This window comes from Podarcis pityusensis, assembly GCF_964106645.2.
Source record: "Podarcis pityusensis genome assembly, chromosome: 2".
Taxonomy (NCBI): Eukaryota; Metazoa; Chordata; class Lepidosauria; order Squamata; family Lacertidae; genus Podarcis; species Podarcis pityusensis.
The window spans coordinates 89,555,798-89,571,720 of NC_138029.1; the positions used below are offsets into that span (position 1 = coordinate 89,555,798).

The following is a 15,923-nucleotide window of genomic DNA, read 5'->3' on the forward strand; positions in this document are numbered from 1 at the left end:
ATCTAGGAACCTACAAGCCTAAAGCAGGCTCCCTGCTTAAGACCTTTCCTGCAATGTGTAGGGTGGGGGAAAGCAGCAAGCACAAGAGCAGGGCCAACCACTGTACATATGATGGCAACCATGTGCATCTGAATGCCTTAGTGGGGCTATTGCTTCATCCAAGGAAATATATGCAATTACACTCTATAATTGTGCCACTCACTTCAAGAATGGTGGCTGGTATTCCACTGTATTCTGCCAACGGAGCAAATGTAAGCATACTGTGGCCATTGCCACTAATGCTTCCTTGTCTAGCAAAGGATTACGAAGATGTGTAGCAGCCATTACACCTCACAGTGTATCTCCAGTGGGTGCACGTACTCATACTGCTCCATGGGCTTGCAAGCTACCTTGGGCTAGTCACACTTCTTTGAAGTCTCTCAGCCCCACTCACCTCACAGAGTGTTTGTTGTGGGGGAGGAAGGGAAAGGAGAATGTTAGCCGCTTTGAGACTCCTGAAGGGGGGTGAAAGGAGGGATATCAAATCCAAACTCTTCTTCTTCTTGAATCAGGCTCTGATGGGAAGTATTTAAATAGCCAATGTGGTATAATGGTTAGCATATTGCACTAGGACCAGGATTCAAAATCCCACTCAGGCATGATGCTCACCATCTTTCTCAGCCTCACCTACCTCACAGGGTTGTTGTGAGGGGTATAAACATAACAAGAAATTAAGTAAATGAAAATGTAAGTGGCTTTCACACAATGTAGCAGCTGGTTATCGGGATGAGATACGTCTCCCTCAATGCTAACTTGCAAATCTGGGCTTTGGTCCATTCTTTCAATCAGAGTGCATCAGTAGGTGATGGTAGCAGGACCCACAGAAGAGGCTGATGTGATGTCATAAAGTCAGGTAATGGGGCCAGTAACACAAATAAACATCTCCACACTGCTTTTAGAAAAGCCTAGAGAAGCATTTTAGAACTCCAGTGGCAGAGCATACTAAAACTGGATTGCTCTTTCAAGGGTTTTTATGAGGATGATCCTCATTTTTAAGCCACAGAGACTACCAGAGCGAAGCCATGTTTTAGGTATGGTACCCATTGATCCAAAGGGTTTGTGCACTATTTTGCTTGAAAAGCTGTGTTTTATACCCAAGTAATGGAGAGGGGAAGTCATAGTATTTCACTAAAGTGACATAGCCTAATGCTGCATTACCAAATAACTGTTTAGGTTGGGGATTTTAAGCATTGTGTTAATCAAATATCATAATCCATGTGGATATTGCAATGTCAATACTATCACTTCCACCGTAGACCAATACACTGCTGCCATACCTTTATCCCAAATACTTATTTTGAGATCTTCTAGGCAAGCAAATCCGAGTAGGACTGCTACCTTAGTGGCAGTCTTTGTGACACACAGCATCAGTATATTGTGGTTTCTTTCAGCAAAGCAGATTTTCATTCATTTTTAAAGTTACCTTCAAAAATTTCAGATGTACAGTAAAATACATTTTTGTTAAATAATAATAATAATAACCTTAGTATTTATATTATGTTCTCTGACCTGAACTCCTAATCAGACTTTTGACTGGGTTTGATCTTCCCCCATTTGTATAAAGGTTCACACCAATTCAAACACACAATTATTTGTTGTGTTTCAATACTCTATGAGTCTTAGGGGAGGAAATAAACACAGTAGCATGGATTTGTTACTTCACTATCAAGTTTTCTATTTCATAAAGTAGTATGTAAAAATGAAGTATGAAAACACAACTTTCACATTACCTTCAAATAAAAGTTAACTTTCAGTCACTCACATTTCCAGTTACAAATTTGGCCTTGCTAAAATCATACTATTATGAAATGGGGGCGCAGAAGGGGGAAAAATTGCACTGACAGGAACAGAATGTTAAATGCCAAATGTAACACACTAACAGTGCAACCCTGTCTGCTCAGAACTAAGCCAGTTCAGTGGGATTGACTCCCAGGTTAAGACTGCAACTTACTTGGTAATAAGCCCTACTGAACTTAGTACGGCTTACTTCTGAGTAGACAGATATAGGATTGCACTGTAAGTAACTAAATGTTTTTGCTTTGGTTTTTTGGTTTTTTAAATGCACTACAGAATAACAGTATTATGATATTTTGGTGCTAGCATTTAACTACTGTTGTATGAAGTCTGCAAAAGAACCAATAACTATTCAAATTTCATTGTAAAAATACAGTAATTACTTAGTTCTTGTTTTAAGAAACATGGAAAAATAAAATGAGAAAATACCAGGTCCCTAGGAATTTGTTGCCATTTCTTCTTGGTTTGGAAATCAGTATTTACATAAATTAATCCCGATCCTATAAAATTGGCAGATACTCTTTTAATGAATTCTAAACTTCCCATGGAAAATACCCTCTCTCTTTTCTTTTGGAGTGGGGGCATTTAGCCAACCAACACCCTGCATGCATGCATGAATGTATGTATGCATGCTCCACTATGCCTGAATTACCAGGAGCAAGAGATTCGGCCTAGCTAGAGAAGTAATCTACAGCTGTATATAAATAAAAGGCTGTATATAAATAAAAAGTTTAACTTATTTCTACATTACAAATGTTGGTTTGCTGTGATGGCACTCTCCATCTACCTAATGTGAAAGCCACAACACTGTCTAGCAAATGGGCACTGGACTGATTGGTCATGAATGCCTTTGCTGCCAATATTGCTGTAGTTGCTGTGTGCAGATTGGTATAAGCTTAAGTCTAAAATATCAGGGATCCAACATGTGCCTGGAAAACAGGAGATATGATAGTCATCTTCAGATATCTAAAGGGCTGTCACATGGGAAGATGGAGCAAGCTTGTTTTCTCTTGCTCTGGAGACTAGGCCCCAAACCAATGGCTTCAGGTTACCGGAAAGGAGATTCCAACTAACATCAGGAAGAACTTTCTGATGGCAAGAGCTGTTTGGCAGTGGAACAGACTCTCTTGGAAGGGGGTGGACTCTCCTTCATTGAGTGTTTTAAAGCAGAGGTTGGATGGCCATCTGTCATGGATGCTTTAATTGAGATTCCTGCATTGAAAGGGGTTGGAAAAGATGACCCTTGGGATCACTTTCAACCGTACAATTCTATGATTCTATGTGTATTCTGTATATATTTCAACGGGCTGGTTTTAGCATAAAACACCCTTAATATGATACTACTATCAGCAGCAGCTTGTATGATTTGGGCTGCTATATACTACAGGTAATTCGCAACTTATGCACATTTAACTTGTGTGCATTCAGCTTTATGCGCTTAGCAATTTGAAATAAAGGGGGGGCATAAAGGTGGCTGGCATCCAGGGGAAAAACCAACCTTTGACAAATCCACCCGCCACTGAACCAAATGAATGTCTCTTGACTATATGTGATTTTGTCTTTATGTGTTCTCCCCAGAACATAACCCCTGGGTAAGTTGAGATGCCTATATTCATATAGGCATGGACACAAAGAGCTCACCTCATGAATGAGCCCTATCCTGTTGAATGTCTCTCCATGCATTGTGGCTATTTATTATCATTATTCATTGTTTATTATTTCATAAAATTTACATGCCGCTTGATTGTAAAAACAAACCTCAAAGTAGTTTACAAAAGATAAAACAGTAGAATCAAGAAAAAATTACAACACTCCTTTAAAACATACAAAGTTAAAATACTAAAATAGATCTGGGTCTCTAGACAGGAATGTTTTTAGCAGGTGCCAAAAAGAGAACAGTGAAGGTGCCTGCTAAAACACATTTAATGTGTGTTCTTATAGCTCTCTCTCTCTCTTTTTTTAAAAAAGATATTTATTGAAAATTTTTAGAATTACAAAAAAGAACAAAAGAGAAAAAACAAAGAAAAAACAATCCACATCAAACAATACAAATTCAAAAAACAAAAATACACCACAAACACTCAAAAACAAATCCATCATTCTCATATCCTCAACTGTCGTTACCTTCTTTCTTTGACCTCCTCCTCCTCCCTTTTTTTGTATCCTAGTTGTTAATTGTCGCAGCAAATCCTTTCCATATTTCATAATATTCTGTCATTACATTACCTTAATCTATTTTAATCTTATCTTACTATAAAGAACCTTAAAGCTTAAAACTTAAATCTTATTTTTGCCAACTTCTCATAACCATAATATTCTTACATAATTCTTTAAACATTTTTGCTAAAGCCAAGTAATTTCGTTCCAACATTTTTCTAACATTCATCTATTTTATAAAACAATCCTAGTAGTAGAAAAAAGAAATAAAAACAATCCAATCTTCATCCAGCGTCCCTTCCTCCTGGTCCCGGGTTTTGTCAGTCCTTATTATCCCATCGATCTAGCGCATTAACCTGGTAACCTTATATCCGAGGCCCTTAAGTCTCTTCCATGTCCCTTCCGCAGCTCTTCTTCATATTTATAACTGTATTTTCCTTTGTCTCCTGCTCCTTTCACTCATGGGAACTCCAGCTTAACAATGTTTTTGACCCTTCTCGACAAATCAGCCCCTTTTCCATAGTCCACACTAAACTCCATGTGGTATTTAAGAACATGTTTCAAAATCCCTCCAAAATTAAGAGCCCCCACAACCCCAAACATCTCACGGCCCATTGCCAGACTTGAAAGGTCCAAACATCCCTGCATAGGGGGGTCTATCCAACCCCCCATTTCCAAACCAAACCAAACTTTATCTTTCCAAATCTGGCTTTTTCCAAGTTCATTTGTCAAGTCCAAAAGCTCATGTTCCTGCTGGGCCACAGCTCCCTTCATCTCTGGCGCCCAAGATTCAGCAACATCCTCTTCCCTCCTCTGTTCTGTCAGGGCACACTCCTGATTTAATTCCTGGGTGGGCTCCGTATAATTTCCCACTGCCTGTTCAAAATTTCTGATCGCACCAGCCATCAAGTCCGTCTTCTCATGTAGCTGTTCCAGTAGGGCATTTGTTTTACAGAAAGCACGCAACAGAGCTTCTGAATACATTGTCCTGCAAGGTCAGAAGTCTATTCCCACGATTGTAATCTATAACAGCTGCAAGCTCCCCGGAGTTGGTTACAGTTTCACAGTCTCCCTCTAGGGGGAAAACTTCTATTTGTTCTTTCTTTTAAAGACAAGTCTAACAACAAAGTTTCCTTTTTCAGATATTTTGTCAATATTTGTTCCTTTAAAATGCGAAGGGGAACAATGGAATCAATGTTTCTCTTCTTATAGCTATCTGTCAAAAACGTTTGTCTCTGGTCAATGAGCTTCAAAAAACGTCAGTCCTGACACCCCGCTCCAGGATCAGGACGGTGGAAAGTTACTTTACTTTACACTCACTTCTGCAGGTTTAAACAGTCCGAAAAAATCCCCCCTCTTCTCCTGCTTCCAAAGGGGGGATTAACAATTTTAAATGATGAAAGTTAATCTTTTACAAGTGATTTTCTGAGCTCTAGTTTGCCATGTCTTTACTTTAATCTATCTACAAAGAAACGGAAGGCTGACTTCCTGTTTAGACCTTCCCGTTTCAGTGCCAAATTGAGGTAAACTTTTAAGTCCAATTTTCCTTTCTGCTCGCAAGTCCTTATTTAAAGTCCAATTGTCCGAAATTTAAGTACTCACGGGTAATTATTTTAGAAGCCAAATTGTCCCAGGAAAAAGGCAGCGCTCTCCGGCAACAGCTGTGCGGCTTCGCTCCACGGAAGAAGCAGTTGACTCTCAGCACCGCGCCACTTCCCCCTCTTCGCTCCGGAGCCCATTAGTGGGTTCTTTTGCGGGTTGGGGGGCACTAAAGGTGCCTGCCGAGTCCCATGGTCACAGGCTTCATCCGCCTGTGATTTTTGAAAGGGTCCCCGCTTCGCCGTAGCGGAAAAGACCCGTTTTGCATGGAGCTAGTCCCTCCAGATCAGAGGGAGTCCGCCATTGCCGATGGCGCCACCCCGGAAGTCTCTTATAGCTCTCTCAACCACCCCAAACTATATTTCCAAATTACTATAGGAAACAGAATCAATATTTCATCTCTAAATCAGCCATGCATCCTCCATGCATAAGCCAGAATTAGTTATCAAGAGGCATTTTTATCCCCTCATACTTGTAGGATTCTCTACCATGAAGAGTTTAAACATCTTTTGAAAGTTTTATAAAGCACAGCTCAACCAGTTGGAAGTACCATAATCATACAACCAGTCGTCTGTCTGGTGTGACTCACACCACACAAATCAGGTATGTTATATGCCCTTTACTTCCACGATTATGTTCTCCCTTAAAAGCCCTCAGCATACCATGTACATGCACCATAGGCAGTCTACAGATCTTTTAATTTGTGCCAACCTCTGGTGACACAAAGGCCAAACAGGCTATTGTTTGGATTTTTAATATGTTTCACATTGTCCTGTTTTTACTACATCCAATATAACAACTTGAACTGCTTCAGTCAGTTATCATCTTGACACAAGTTCAATCCAACACCCAGATTTAGACAAAAATGCAACTTTGTGGTTGCTTGATATGGGGTAGGGAGCTTTTTCAGCTAGAGCAGCCCTCTTTGGTAACCCTCTGGGGGCTGCATGCAGTGGTGGTCATGCACCACACAAACCACACACATATAAGTGTATGCACACACCACACACATTCCCCTCCAGGCAATGGAGCTTGAAAACATTATTTTTACTTTTTTCCAGCCTAACTGCTGGCAGGAAGGTGCTCTTCCTGGATAATGCAGCTGGGGAGAGTCCCTACGACGAGGTTTGAAAAAGTTTCATTCTGCTGGAAGAGAGGACTTATTGGTTTCAGAAGAGTCCTAAACCAGTAGAATGAAACTCACCGATAAATTCTAGTTCAGCAATTTCACACCTGAGTGTCCCTTTGTTGTTCTTTTGTTGGAGAATGGTGACTTAAGATCAGCGGCAGAGGGTCTTGGGACACTGAAATGTTGCGAATTCTGAATATTGCCATCTTTTATATCAATTGTATGCCCATGTTTTCTTTCAGAGACTAACTTGTTTGTCATAGGTAGGGAGCAGAAAGGCATTGTTGGCAGGTTATGGCCTATATCAACTTGGACACAAGCAGGTGAATGAGCTAATAGTGTAGCAGATATTATCTGAGGGAAACAATGCTGGCATTTGTTTCTATTTGGTGGCCTATCTTTGCTGCAGAATATCAATTTTAGATTAGAGTGCTATTTGTAAGAACTCTCATTGAAGTGGGTTCTTGGTTTCTAGGATAATTGTTTGATATCTTGGCTTAATAGCAATCCATCATTTGCCAAGTTCAGGAACAGCAGCAAACTTATGTCTGTTAATAACAAGAATGGAAACTTAAAATTATCCTTGTGAGCTAGGTGGAGGGAGGGATGTTCTCTTGAAGAGAATATACACAAACAGCCCCCAGATTAGGCTCTGTTTGAACTCCAAGAATACTAGTTTTCTAGAAAAAGTATAAAGCTTGGCAATTTTCAACTCCATTGGGTAGATCAGATCTATTGAGAATGCTATCAGAGAAGTAAGGCTTTTTTAAAAAAACTATAACCTCATGCCATTTATCATGTATCTATTTTGAAGGGCCTATATTACAGCAAATATAATTCAAAAATCAATCATTCACAGAAATGTTATGTTAGGACAACACAACCCCACACCAGAAAATAATTTTTAGGTGGAAAAAAAGACATAATGTACACAAAACTTTCCAAAGAAAGCAATAGAGAGAAATAGAGAGAAATAGATAATGTAGGGAAACATTTTTCCCCAATGGTAGAATTCTGTGGTATCCACTACTAGATTTTAAAACTTAAAACTTGTTTATTCAAAATGTACATTAAAAATCACAATGCATGCCTCTCACCTACTGACAGACAGGAAAGCGGCAGGACGCTAACGATAATTTCTATAGATATGCTGCATAGGAAACCACATTACAGATTGACAGATAAAGAAGACAGCATAGCCAAGCACAAATCTTAGGTGCCCTCTTAAATGTCCTGGTAGCCACACCTCTGAGTGCTCTCAAAACTTTTAAGAAGCTTACTAAATTGGTCTCTCCTTGGTTTTGCAAAAAAAGCCTTTAAAAAGGTTTCAGACACAGTAAAAAACATGGCAGTACTTTTAATGGGCCCATCTAAGATGCAGAAAACTTCAGCTGATCCAAAATGGGGCAAGCTTGTTTACCTGGACTGGCCAATACAATCAACCTACTACTTTGCCATCTGTACAGGCTTACAGTCAGTTTCCAGGGCCAATTTAAAGCCCTGCTGTTAACTTTTAAAGCTCTACGCCAGCACTTCCCAACTGGTCGTCCGTGAAACCCTTCACACAAGAAAAAGGTGATCTCGAACTGTTCAAAAGTCCTTGGCTTTGGCTTTTGAAAAACACGGGGACTGCCGTACTTGGGAACCACTGCTCTAAGCAATGCTCGAGGACAGGATACCTGAAAAGATTACCTCTCGCATGCCTGAGATCAGGATGCCCCCGAGGGGAACTTCTGCCCCTTGAGAGGCCGCATTCAAACAGCCGCGAGATACCGTTGCCGAGGATGGCGCGGGCGCCGCCCGGCGGGTTAAGGCTCTTCCGCCTGCGGCGTCGGGGTTCCAGGAGGCGCGCGAGGGAGAGCTCTGCCCGGAGTCCGTTACCCCGGTTTGCAAAGCGCAGGCCGCACACATGGAACCCGGACGCCGCCAGCTGCGCCTTAAGGATCGCAGAGCTAGAATGGGAGGGGGGGGTAGAGAGAAGGAAGCTGTGTGGGATGGGACAGGAGGCACGCGGGCGCTCGAAGCCGCCGCCACCACCACAGGTAGCCCCTCCCTCTTCTCTGCCGCTTCCCCAGCTCCGGCCCCGCCTCATTAGGCGGAGGGGGTTGCGGTGGGGGGAAGAGATGGAGGGGGCCGCGGCCGGCGTAATGCTGGGAAGAGGAAACGAGGGGACGCTCCCAGGCGGCAGAGGCGGCGGCAGCGGCGCCCGGCGGGGTCACGAACTCTGACCTTTCGCCACAAGACTCCCGTTCACCCCCCCCCCGCCCAGAAAACAACAATAATAATAACAACAGAGCGGCTCTCCTTTCCTCCCCCCCCCCTTCTCTGCTCGGTGCAGGGCAAGACGTTAACCCCTCCGGTGCCGCTGCCTCCGCCTGCCTTTATTCCCCCCCCTCACCGGGCCCGCAAGGTGGGGGGGCATCCCAGGCCTGGCCAGAGACCCGTTGCGAGGCAGCCACCGCCGGGCTTGCTTGGCGCCAAACCCTGAGGTAAACGAGCTTCCTTATTCTAGCGGGTCGCGGCGCGCTTCGGGCTCGGAGGGGCGACGGTTCTCTCGAGGCAGAGAGGGGAGGCGCCGAAACGGGCGGGCGGGGTGGGGGTGTGCTGGCGGAGATCGGCGGGCTTCGGGCGCTGCGCCGTTTCCTTTCCCGGGGTCTGCCGTGGTCGCGATGCCGCGAAAACTGCACCGGCTCCGAGTGAGGGAGAAAAGAAGATGGAGTCTGAGCGGGCGGAGGCAGTGGCTTGAACCCGACCCTTTTACCTTTGCCACCGGGAGGGCGGAGGGGAGGGGGCGGCGGGTATTTTGCATACGGGGCAGCCCGTCGCCATCTTAAGCGGACTCTTCCCCCCACCCTACTACCACCACCCGCTTCTCTCCCGCTCTGGGCTGCCGCTCGCCACGCTCTGGGTGCCCGCGACCGGGCCCGACCAGTTACAGGCGAAGGGACGTTAGGGAAGGCGGGGAGACTAATGGCGGAGCTTTTGGACCTGGCTACCTGCCAACTCCGCCATCTTGTGCTTCAAGTGCCTTTTTCTCCTTATCTCTCCTCCCCCCCCCCCGCAGCTTTAATTGGGGGGCGGAGGGGGGAAGTGGCCTGAAGGGCGGTCGCATTGGCCAATTATACCCGTTGTGGCGGTGGGAGGGCGGGCTTTCCTTTCCGCTGGTGACGAGAGCCGATTGGTTGGGCCGGGAGAATGCGCGAAAAGGGGTTCTGTGGAGGGCGACGCTATACCCCTCGTCAAAGCTTTCGTTCCTGTCATCGTAGTTCCTGGCTGAATTAATCTCCGTTTTTCACAAAAACGTTGAACAACAGTATCCTGTGGGAACGCAAGGTTTAGGAATGTTTCTCTTGCCTTTAGCAAATTCAAGAACACCGTTTTAATTGCGTGTCAGAGCTCAGACTGCAATCGTAATCTCGCTTACCTACGAGCAAGCGCCACTGAATTCAGCTGGACTTGCTTCTGAGTAGGATTGTGGTCTTAGCCTGTCCCCACTAACAGAAATTTACCAGATTTTGCATCTGTTTCTGGAATGTATAAATTGTCACAACCTGAAGCCTGTGATCTGTACTTAAAAAGAATACTTGGTTGCAAATATGTTTCAAATATATATTTTGAAAATGATTTTAGTATGTCACACAAAACCACAGAAAAATTCAGGAAAACTGATGCAAAGCATACCTTCCACAAAAGGTAACCTGTCACTAGTTTAAAAACAGGTCAACCTAGGCTGTCAATATTTAGAGTGAGGGATCCAGTCCCTGGACATTTGGGTTTGCACAATTAAAGTGGATTAAAGCTCTCGGACACAACAAATGCACTTTTAAAACAGTTCTTTTGCAGTTAGAAAAGTGACATGGAGATGCACTAAGAAGTGTGGGGTAAATTGTTGATGTGTAACCTCACAAGCAAATCAGAATGAAGACTCATACTGTAGTCTTAAAACTTTCCAGCAAACAAACCTGAACAACTGCTTAATGAATAGACCTTACTTACAAATAAACTGTGCAATCAAATGAGGATGAATGCTCAGTAAACAGATCATCTTGAGGAGCTCATGGGCCACAACTATAGACTGAATGTGCTTTATTCCTTTAACCCAGGTGTAGCCAACATAGTTTCCTTCATATACTGTAACTCCCATCAGCCCCAGCCAGTATGGGAGTGTTAGTCCAGCAATATCTGGGGGTACAACATTGGCTATCCCTACTTCAACCAAATGTAATTTGTAAGTTTAGATCATTACTATTACTATAATTTGTTTCCCAGTTCCATTAGTGATGGCACTACTAGGGTTGCCATATTTCAGAATGTATGTGAACTGCCCTGAGACCTCCGGGTGTAGGGCGGTATATAAATGTATAGGGTGGTATATAAATAAATTCAATAAATAAACAAATAAAATAAATGAGCTTTTTAAAGGGAAAATTGCTCTTAGTCCTGCTGTTTTTTTTTTTTTTTTTAATAATCATATTTATTAAAATTTCCAATAATAACAGAATAAAGAAGATAGAAAAGATAAAGAAAAGAAAGAAAGAAAAGAGACCAATTTTAAACCCTTATTTTCATAACCTTCTTTCTGGGACTCCCTCCTTCCCCTCCCGACTGTATTCCCCTTTCCCTACGTTGGTTCCACAAGTTCTCATTCCCAATTTAACCTAATATGTTATGCCTAATAGCCAATTTAAATTGCAATCTTAACATCACTCCTCACCTTTAACAAAATAGAACAAAAATTTTTTTCCCCAAAATCTACCCCGTTTCCTTCCACGAATTCCCCCTTTTCTTTTTTTTTTTTCCAAAACATGTTAAATCAAAATACCAAAGTTATATAAAAAAATAAAAATAAAAGATAGAAAATAGAAGAAGGTTCCAGAAGTTGATTACATAGCCTTTGGATTCTAGAATTCCCCCTCCCTTCCCCGGTTTAGATTCCCTATGTCCATCAGTCTGTATGTTGTCGGCCTGGAGGTCTCAAGTCCACAGCCAAATTTTTCTCAATCCATCTTGCCGGTTTTCTTTAAATTTACTTGTTTTAATAATGCTTAATTTCAAAAATCCAGTCTAATCGAGGCCTTTAATTTCCCTTGGTCATTGTTGCTCCTCCCATTGTTCTTGCCGTGGCGTAGTTGGTCCTTTACTCTCTTGTTTCTTACTTTCTCAGGTTTCTGTCTTGTTCAGCTGCAAAACCATTCTTATTCTGAAATCTAGTATCTCTACAGAGGTTTGTTATTCAGGAACTTACTTAAATAGAAAGATTCTATTGTGTTGTCACCTCTGTAGACAAAACAATATTTTCAGTTTTGCTACTTTCCCAGGAGCTAAGACCAGTAGTACACATCCCAGAGTAGTTTTCCATATACGCCGCTTGTAATGTCCCAAAGCCCCTCTAGAGGGATTGCAATAACTTTGTGTCCTCTCATCCAAAAGTCAAGTTGTTGTTTCTTTTTCCACCCGACATTTTGTATCCATATTTATATCCAATTGTGTCAAAATTAACCAGCAAAATACTTGTAGCAAAGTCCTCTTTATATTCTCAAGATTTGACAGCTACTTTGACAGCTGTCGAACTCTCCATCTCTCTCCGCCAGGTTCTCTGAATCGCCCCGGTTCCCGGGGGGGGGGTTGCCTTTTCCCTCTCACCCTCGACTCTCCTCCAGCACAATTCTTGTAATGATTCCATCGTGGAATTTGGTATTTTTAGTCAGCAATAAACTTCTGAATTGATCTTGGTTTCTCAGTCCTTGTTTTAGCATGTTTACAATCAGGGAGGGGACTGACTTCCTTTTTAGATCCCCCCCGCTCGTGCCGAATCCGAAAAAAAAATTCCTTTTTTTTTCCTCCTTTTGTACCCGGTTACCCAATTACTCACGGGTTTTTGTTAAATGTCCGAATTTCAAATAGAAGAAGCCAGCGCTCTCCGATGAATGGCATGCGGCTGCACTCGGCAGGGGAAGCGATAGACTCAAAGTACCACGCCACTCCCTGGCACCCGATCCGTAGCCTTTAAAAAGGCTCCTTCACGAGTCGGGAGGGCGCTGACGGTACCAGCCGAGTCCCCATGTCCACGGGCCCCGTGCCCGTGGTTTTTAAGGGTCCCCACGTCGCCGGCGCGGTAGGACCCAGCCCCTGCCGAGCCGACTCCCTCCGGAGCTCGGAGGGAGTCCGCCATTCGGCGATGGCGCCAACCCGGAAGTCCTCAATTGCTCTTAGTCCTGCTGGACCCATTTCTCCCTGTTGCATTGCCTAGATGGAATGATAGCAAGAGGAGAAGAATGTGACTGTTTCTTCAGATTATGGTTGCTCTGTTTTGTTTGCATCCTTTCTCTCTGGAGTGATGGGGAGAATTTTGTCCAACTCCTTGCCAGCACAGCTGCTGCAGGGAGGATTGTACCAAGAGAATGTGCACGAGAAGATGTGGTGATGTTTACCAATCTACATTATTATGCTGCTGTCCTGTGCCACCTGTCCATCTTGCACTACACCTGTTCTTCAGTGGGAGCTGGTTGTGTTGCTTTCATCACTCCTGGCAACGACACAGCACAGTGGAAGAGGACATCCTAAAGAGGTGGTGGTGGCTACAATTCAGCAATGGTCACCGCACTGGTGCTTTGGCATCTGTAGGAAATAGATTTGGGGAGAGGATTGGCCTTTAGCTAGTATCCATATATAAATGTTAGTTCCCATTCTACTTTTGGAATACTTTGTCACTTAAGAGTGACCAAACTCACGTGCACCTCTTTACTCTTCTGTCTAAATGAGTGGCTGCCATTCATTCCTATCTCTCCCTGTAGCACACAGCTTCAGCATGTTTTGTGTCAGTTCACGCATGGTGGTGAGGTCTAGAATAACCAACCTATGTGAACTTAATCTGCATCCTTCAGTCCTTTCCAGGATCGCCTGGAACATGCAACAGTTTAGTGACAGATGTGTGGGTCCTTGGTAAGCAGAATAATGTGAAAAAGGTTCACTGTGTATGATGTAGAAAAGTGTGTTGTGCCTGCCTCCATGGGATCCTGTAATATACAGGCCTGTGTTCCGGCTTTCTTTCCTCTTTACAAAGTACAATGGTAGGCATTTTCTTAGTTACTTTATAATAAGTGAAATCCTAAGATAATTTGTAATTTCAGTAGTGTGAAAAGATCTGGAAATCAGCTTGTTCTTTTAGTTCTATATAGATAAGTCACTTTATAGTTCCCATTATCCCACCAAAAACAGTTGGATACACCTGCATTTCCTCAAAGCTATGTGAAAGTAAGAAGTGTTCAGTCCTCTGCTGCAGTAAGCATGGAAGCTAGGAAGCATAGTTTCTTTGGCCTTGCTAAGCAGCTAGTGAAGGCTTGCAAAAGCAGATAATGAATACTACTGGTTGTTTCTTTCTGAACTAGGTGGAGATGGTTATTTCATGAAAGTGGCAAATGTTTTCTTATTTCATTAATCTGATAAAATTAACACTATTTCACAAACTGAACACAGGATTTGGTTATTTCACAATAACCAACAATATTAATGCCTATTCAAAGGTGATTAGATTTTGGTTGGGAGGAAAGCTCTGAATGAGCTGGGAGATACTCAATGGATGAGATAATATTTCTAAACAGATGTGAGTGTCTCCCATGGTGGCATGAGCTGTGAATCTGTTAGGGGTCTGTCTCTTGCTTGGCATAAGAGACGTATCTGCAATGTGTGAAGAACTTGAAAGAGATGAGGGGCCTCTCCATGTTGTGCTCATCCACAAATACAGTTACTAATAAGAGATTCCTGGTCCTTTTGGCAACCTGGTGATGGTATATATGGAGCTCAATACCTCTTTTTTAAAAAAAAAATGTTATTTTTACTTTTTTCATGAATAAAGCAATTTAATGATTGTAACATAATATCACTGTTTTATAATGAAACGTTTGAAACTGTGTTCAGTACTGACACGGGGCTGTATACTGTACTATATTGAATTGTTCTTAGTAATAAAATGGCAAAAGCTTTAATTTTTCTGTTGCTGATAGAAGTTATTGGCATCTCTCCAAAAAGGTTCTCTAATGATCCTCCTTCACCATGACAACCAGTATGGAGGTGCCTGCTCAGCAGATAGTGGAGACACAGCAGGTGGCTGAGGTGAGTGAAGGATGATATTACAGTAACTCTTGACTGGTTTTTAAAAAGAAAATATAATTGTCTATTGTTTACAGATGGTCAGATCTAAAGTGGATTTTTTTCATAAAATGCTGGTTATTCCATTTGAAAATATAAAGCGATATTTTTCAATCCCCATGTTTTGTACTGAACTTCATCTGTATATAACAAAATGTCCACCAGGAGAGCAGAGGGTAATGCCCTTCCCCACCTTCTAATGACAGCTTGTCATACAGTGCTGCTGGGTGAAAAAAAAGTGGGACCGCACTTAATTCTGCAGCCATCCCCCTATATCCTGCATAGTCCTAGCAGCCTGGCTGAAGGGCCTAGATGAGACCTGTAGGCATGTGCAAGTCTTTGAACATGTCCAATGTGGCTTCTGCTGCTTCATCCATACAGATATTTCTTATGCTTTTAAGCAGATCTGTTTGCTGTTAGGTAAAGGTAATGGACCCCTGACCATTAGGTCCAGTCGTGACCAACTCTGGGGTTGCGGCGCTCATCTCACTTTATTGGCCGAGGGAGCCGGCGTACAGCTTCCGGGTCATGTGGCCAGCATGACTAAGCCACTTCTGGCGAACCAGAGCAGCGCCCGGAAATGCCATTTACCTTCCCGCCTTGCTGTTAGCTGTGAATTAATCTATGTTTTTCTGATTAGTCTAATCTCATATCATCCACTTGTACCATCCCAGCCAACACATTTTTTATTTCTGCACCAGGCTTCTAACTTATAATAACATACAGGAACTGTTTACAGAATGGGTGTTAAGTGATTGTGTATTTCTGTCAAGGAGGTCATAGATTATGCTGTTGATAAGTAGTTGCCTATTGTCTGTTTTAAACCTGCGTTGTAGGGTTCTATTTCATTTATGCATCCTTTGCATACAGTAAGCCCTCAATTTATGTGGGGGTTATGTTCTGGGGATTGTGCCTAAAGCCAACATTGTGTATAGTCAAAACCCATTAGGTTCAATGGTGGGTAGGATTGCCAAAGTCATTTTCCCTGGAACCCTGCCCCATTTACTCACTTATTTATTTATTTATTTATTTATGCCATGCACATAAAGCTGAATGC

At 42.8% G+C, this 15,923-nt stretch overlaps 1 protein-coding gene and 1 long non-coding RNA gene across 5 annotated transcripts in view; one reads left to right on the plus strand and one right to left on the minus strand.

Annotated features, from left to right (window-relative positions):
- Nucleotides 1–3,522: 3,522 nt before the first annotated feature.
- LOC308471510 lies at nt 3,523–6,051 on the minus strand. Its single transcript, XR_013982983.1, has 2 exons — nt 5,937–6,051; nt 3,523–3,784 (listed from the first exon to the last, which is right to left on the minus strand). It is a non-coding gene; the product is annotated as an uncharacterized lncRNA (long non-coding RNA).
- A 3,019-nt stretch (nt 6,052–9,070) lies between these two features.
- The window catches only part of NR2C2 (nuclear receptor subfamily 2 group C member 2), a 52,511-nt gene continuing 45,658 nt past the window's right edge, over nt 9,071–15,923 (plus strand). For 3 of the 4 annotated variants that reach the window (XM_080995531.1, XM_080995533.1, XM_080995534.1), the window contains exons 1-2: nt 9,071–9,207; nt 14,747–14,830. In XM_080995531.1, the coding sequence (XP_080851657.1) occupies nt 14,771–14,830 (60 nt within the window). In that variant the 5' untranslated portion in view covers nt 9,071–9,207; nt 14,747–14,770. Of the gene's footprint in view, nt 9,208–13,407; nt 13,661–14,746; nt 14,831–15,923 lie in introns of those variants that run through there. The other variant, XM_080995532.1, reaches the window with a different exon arrangement.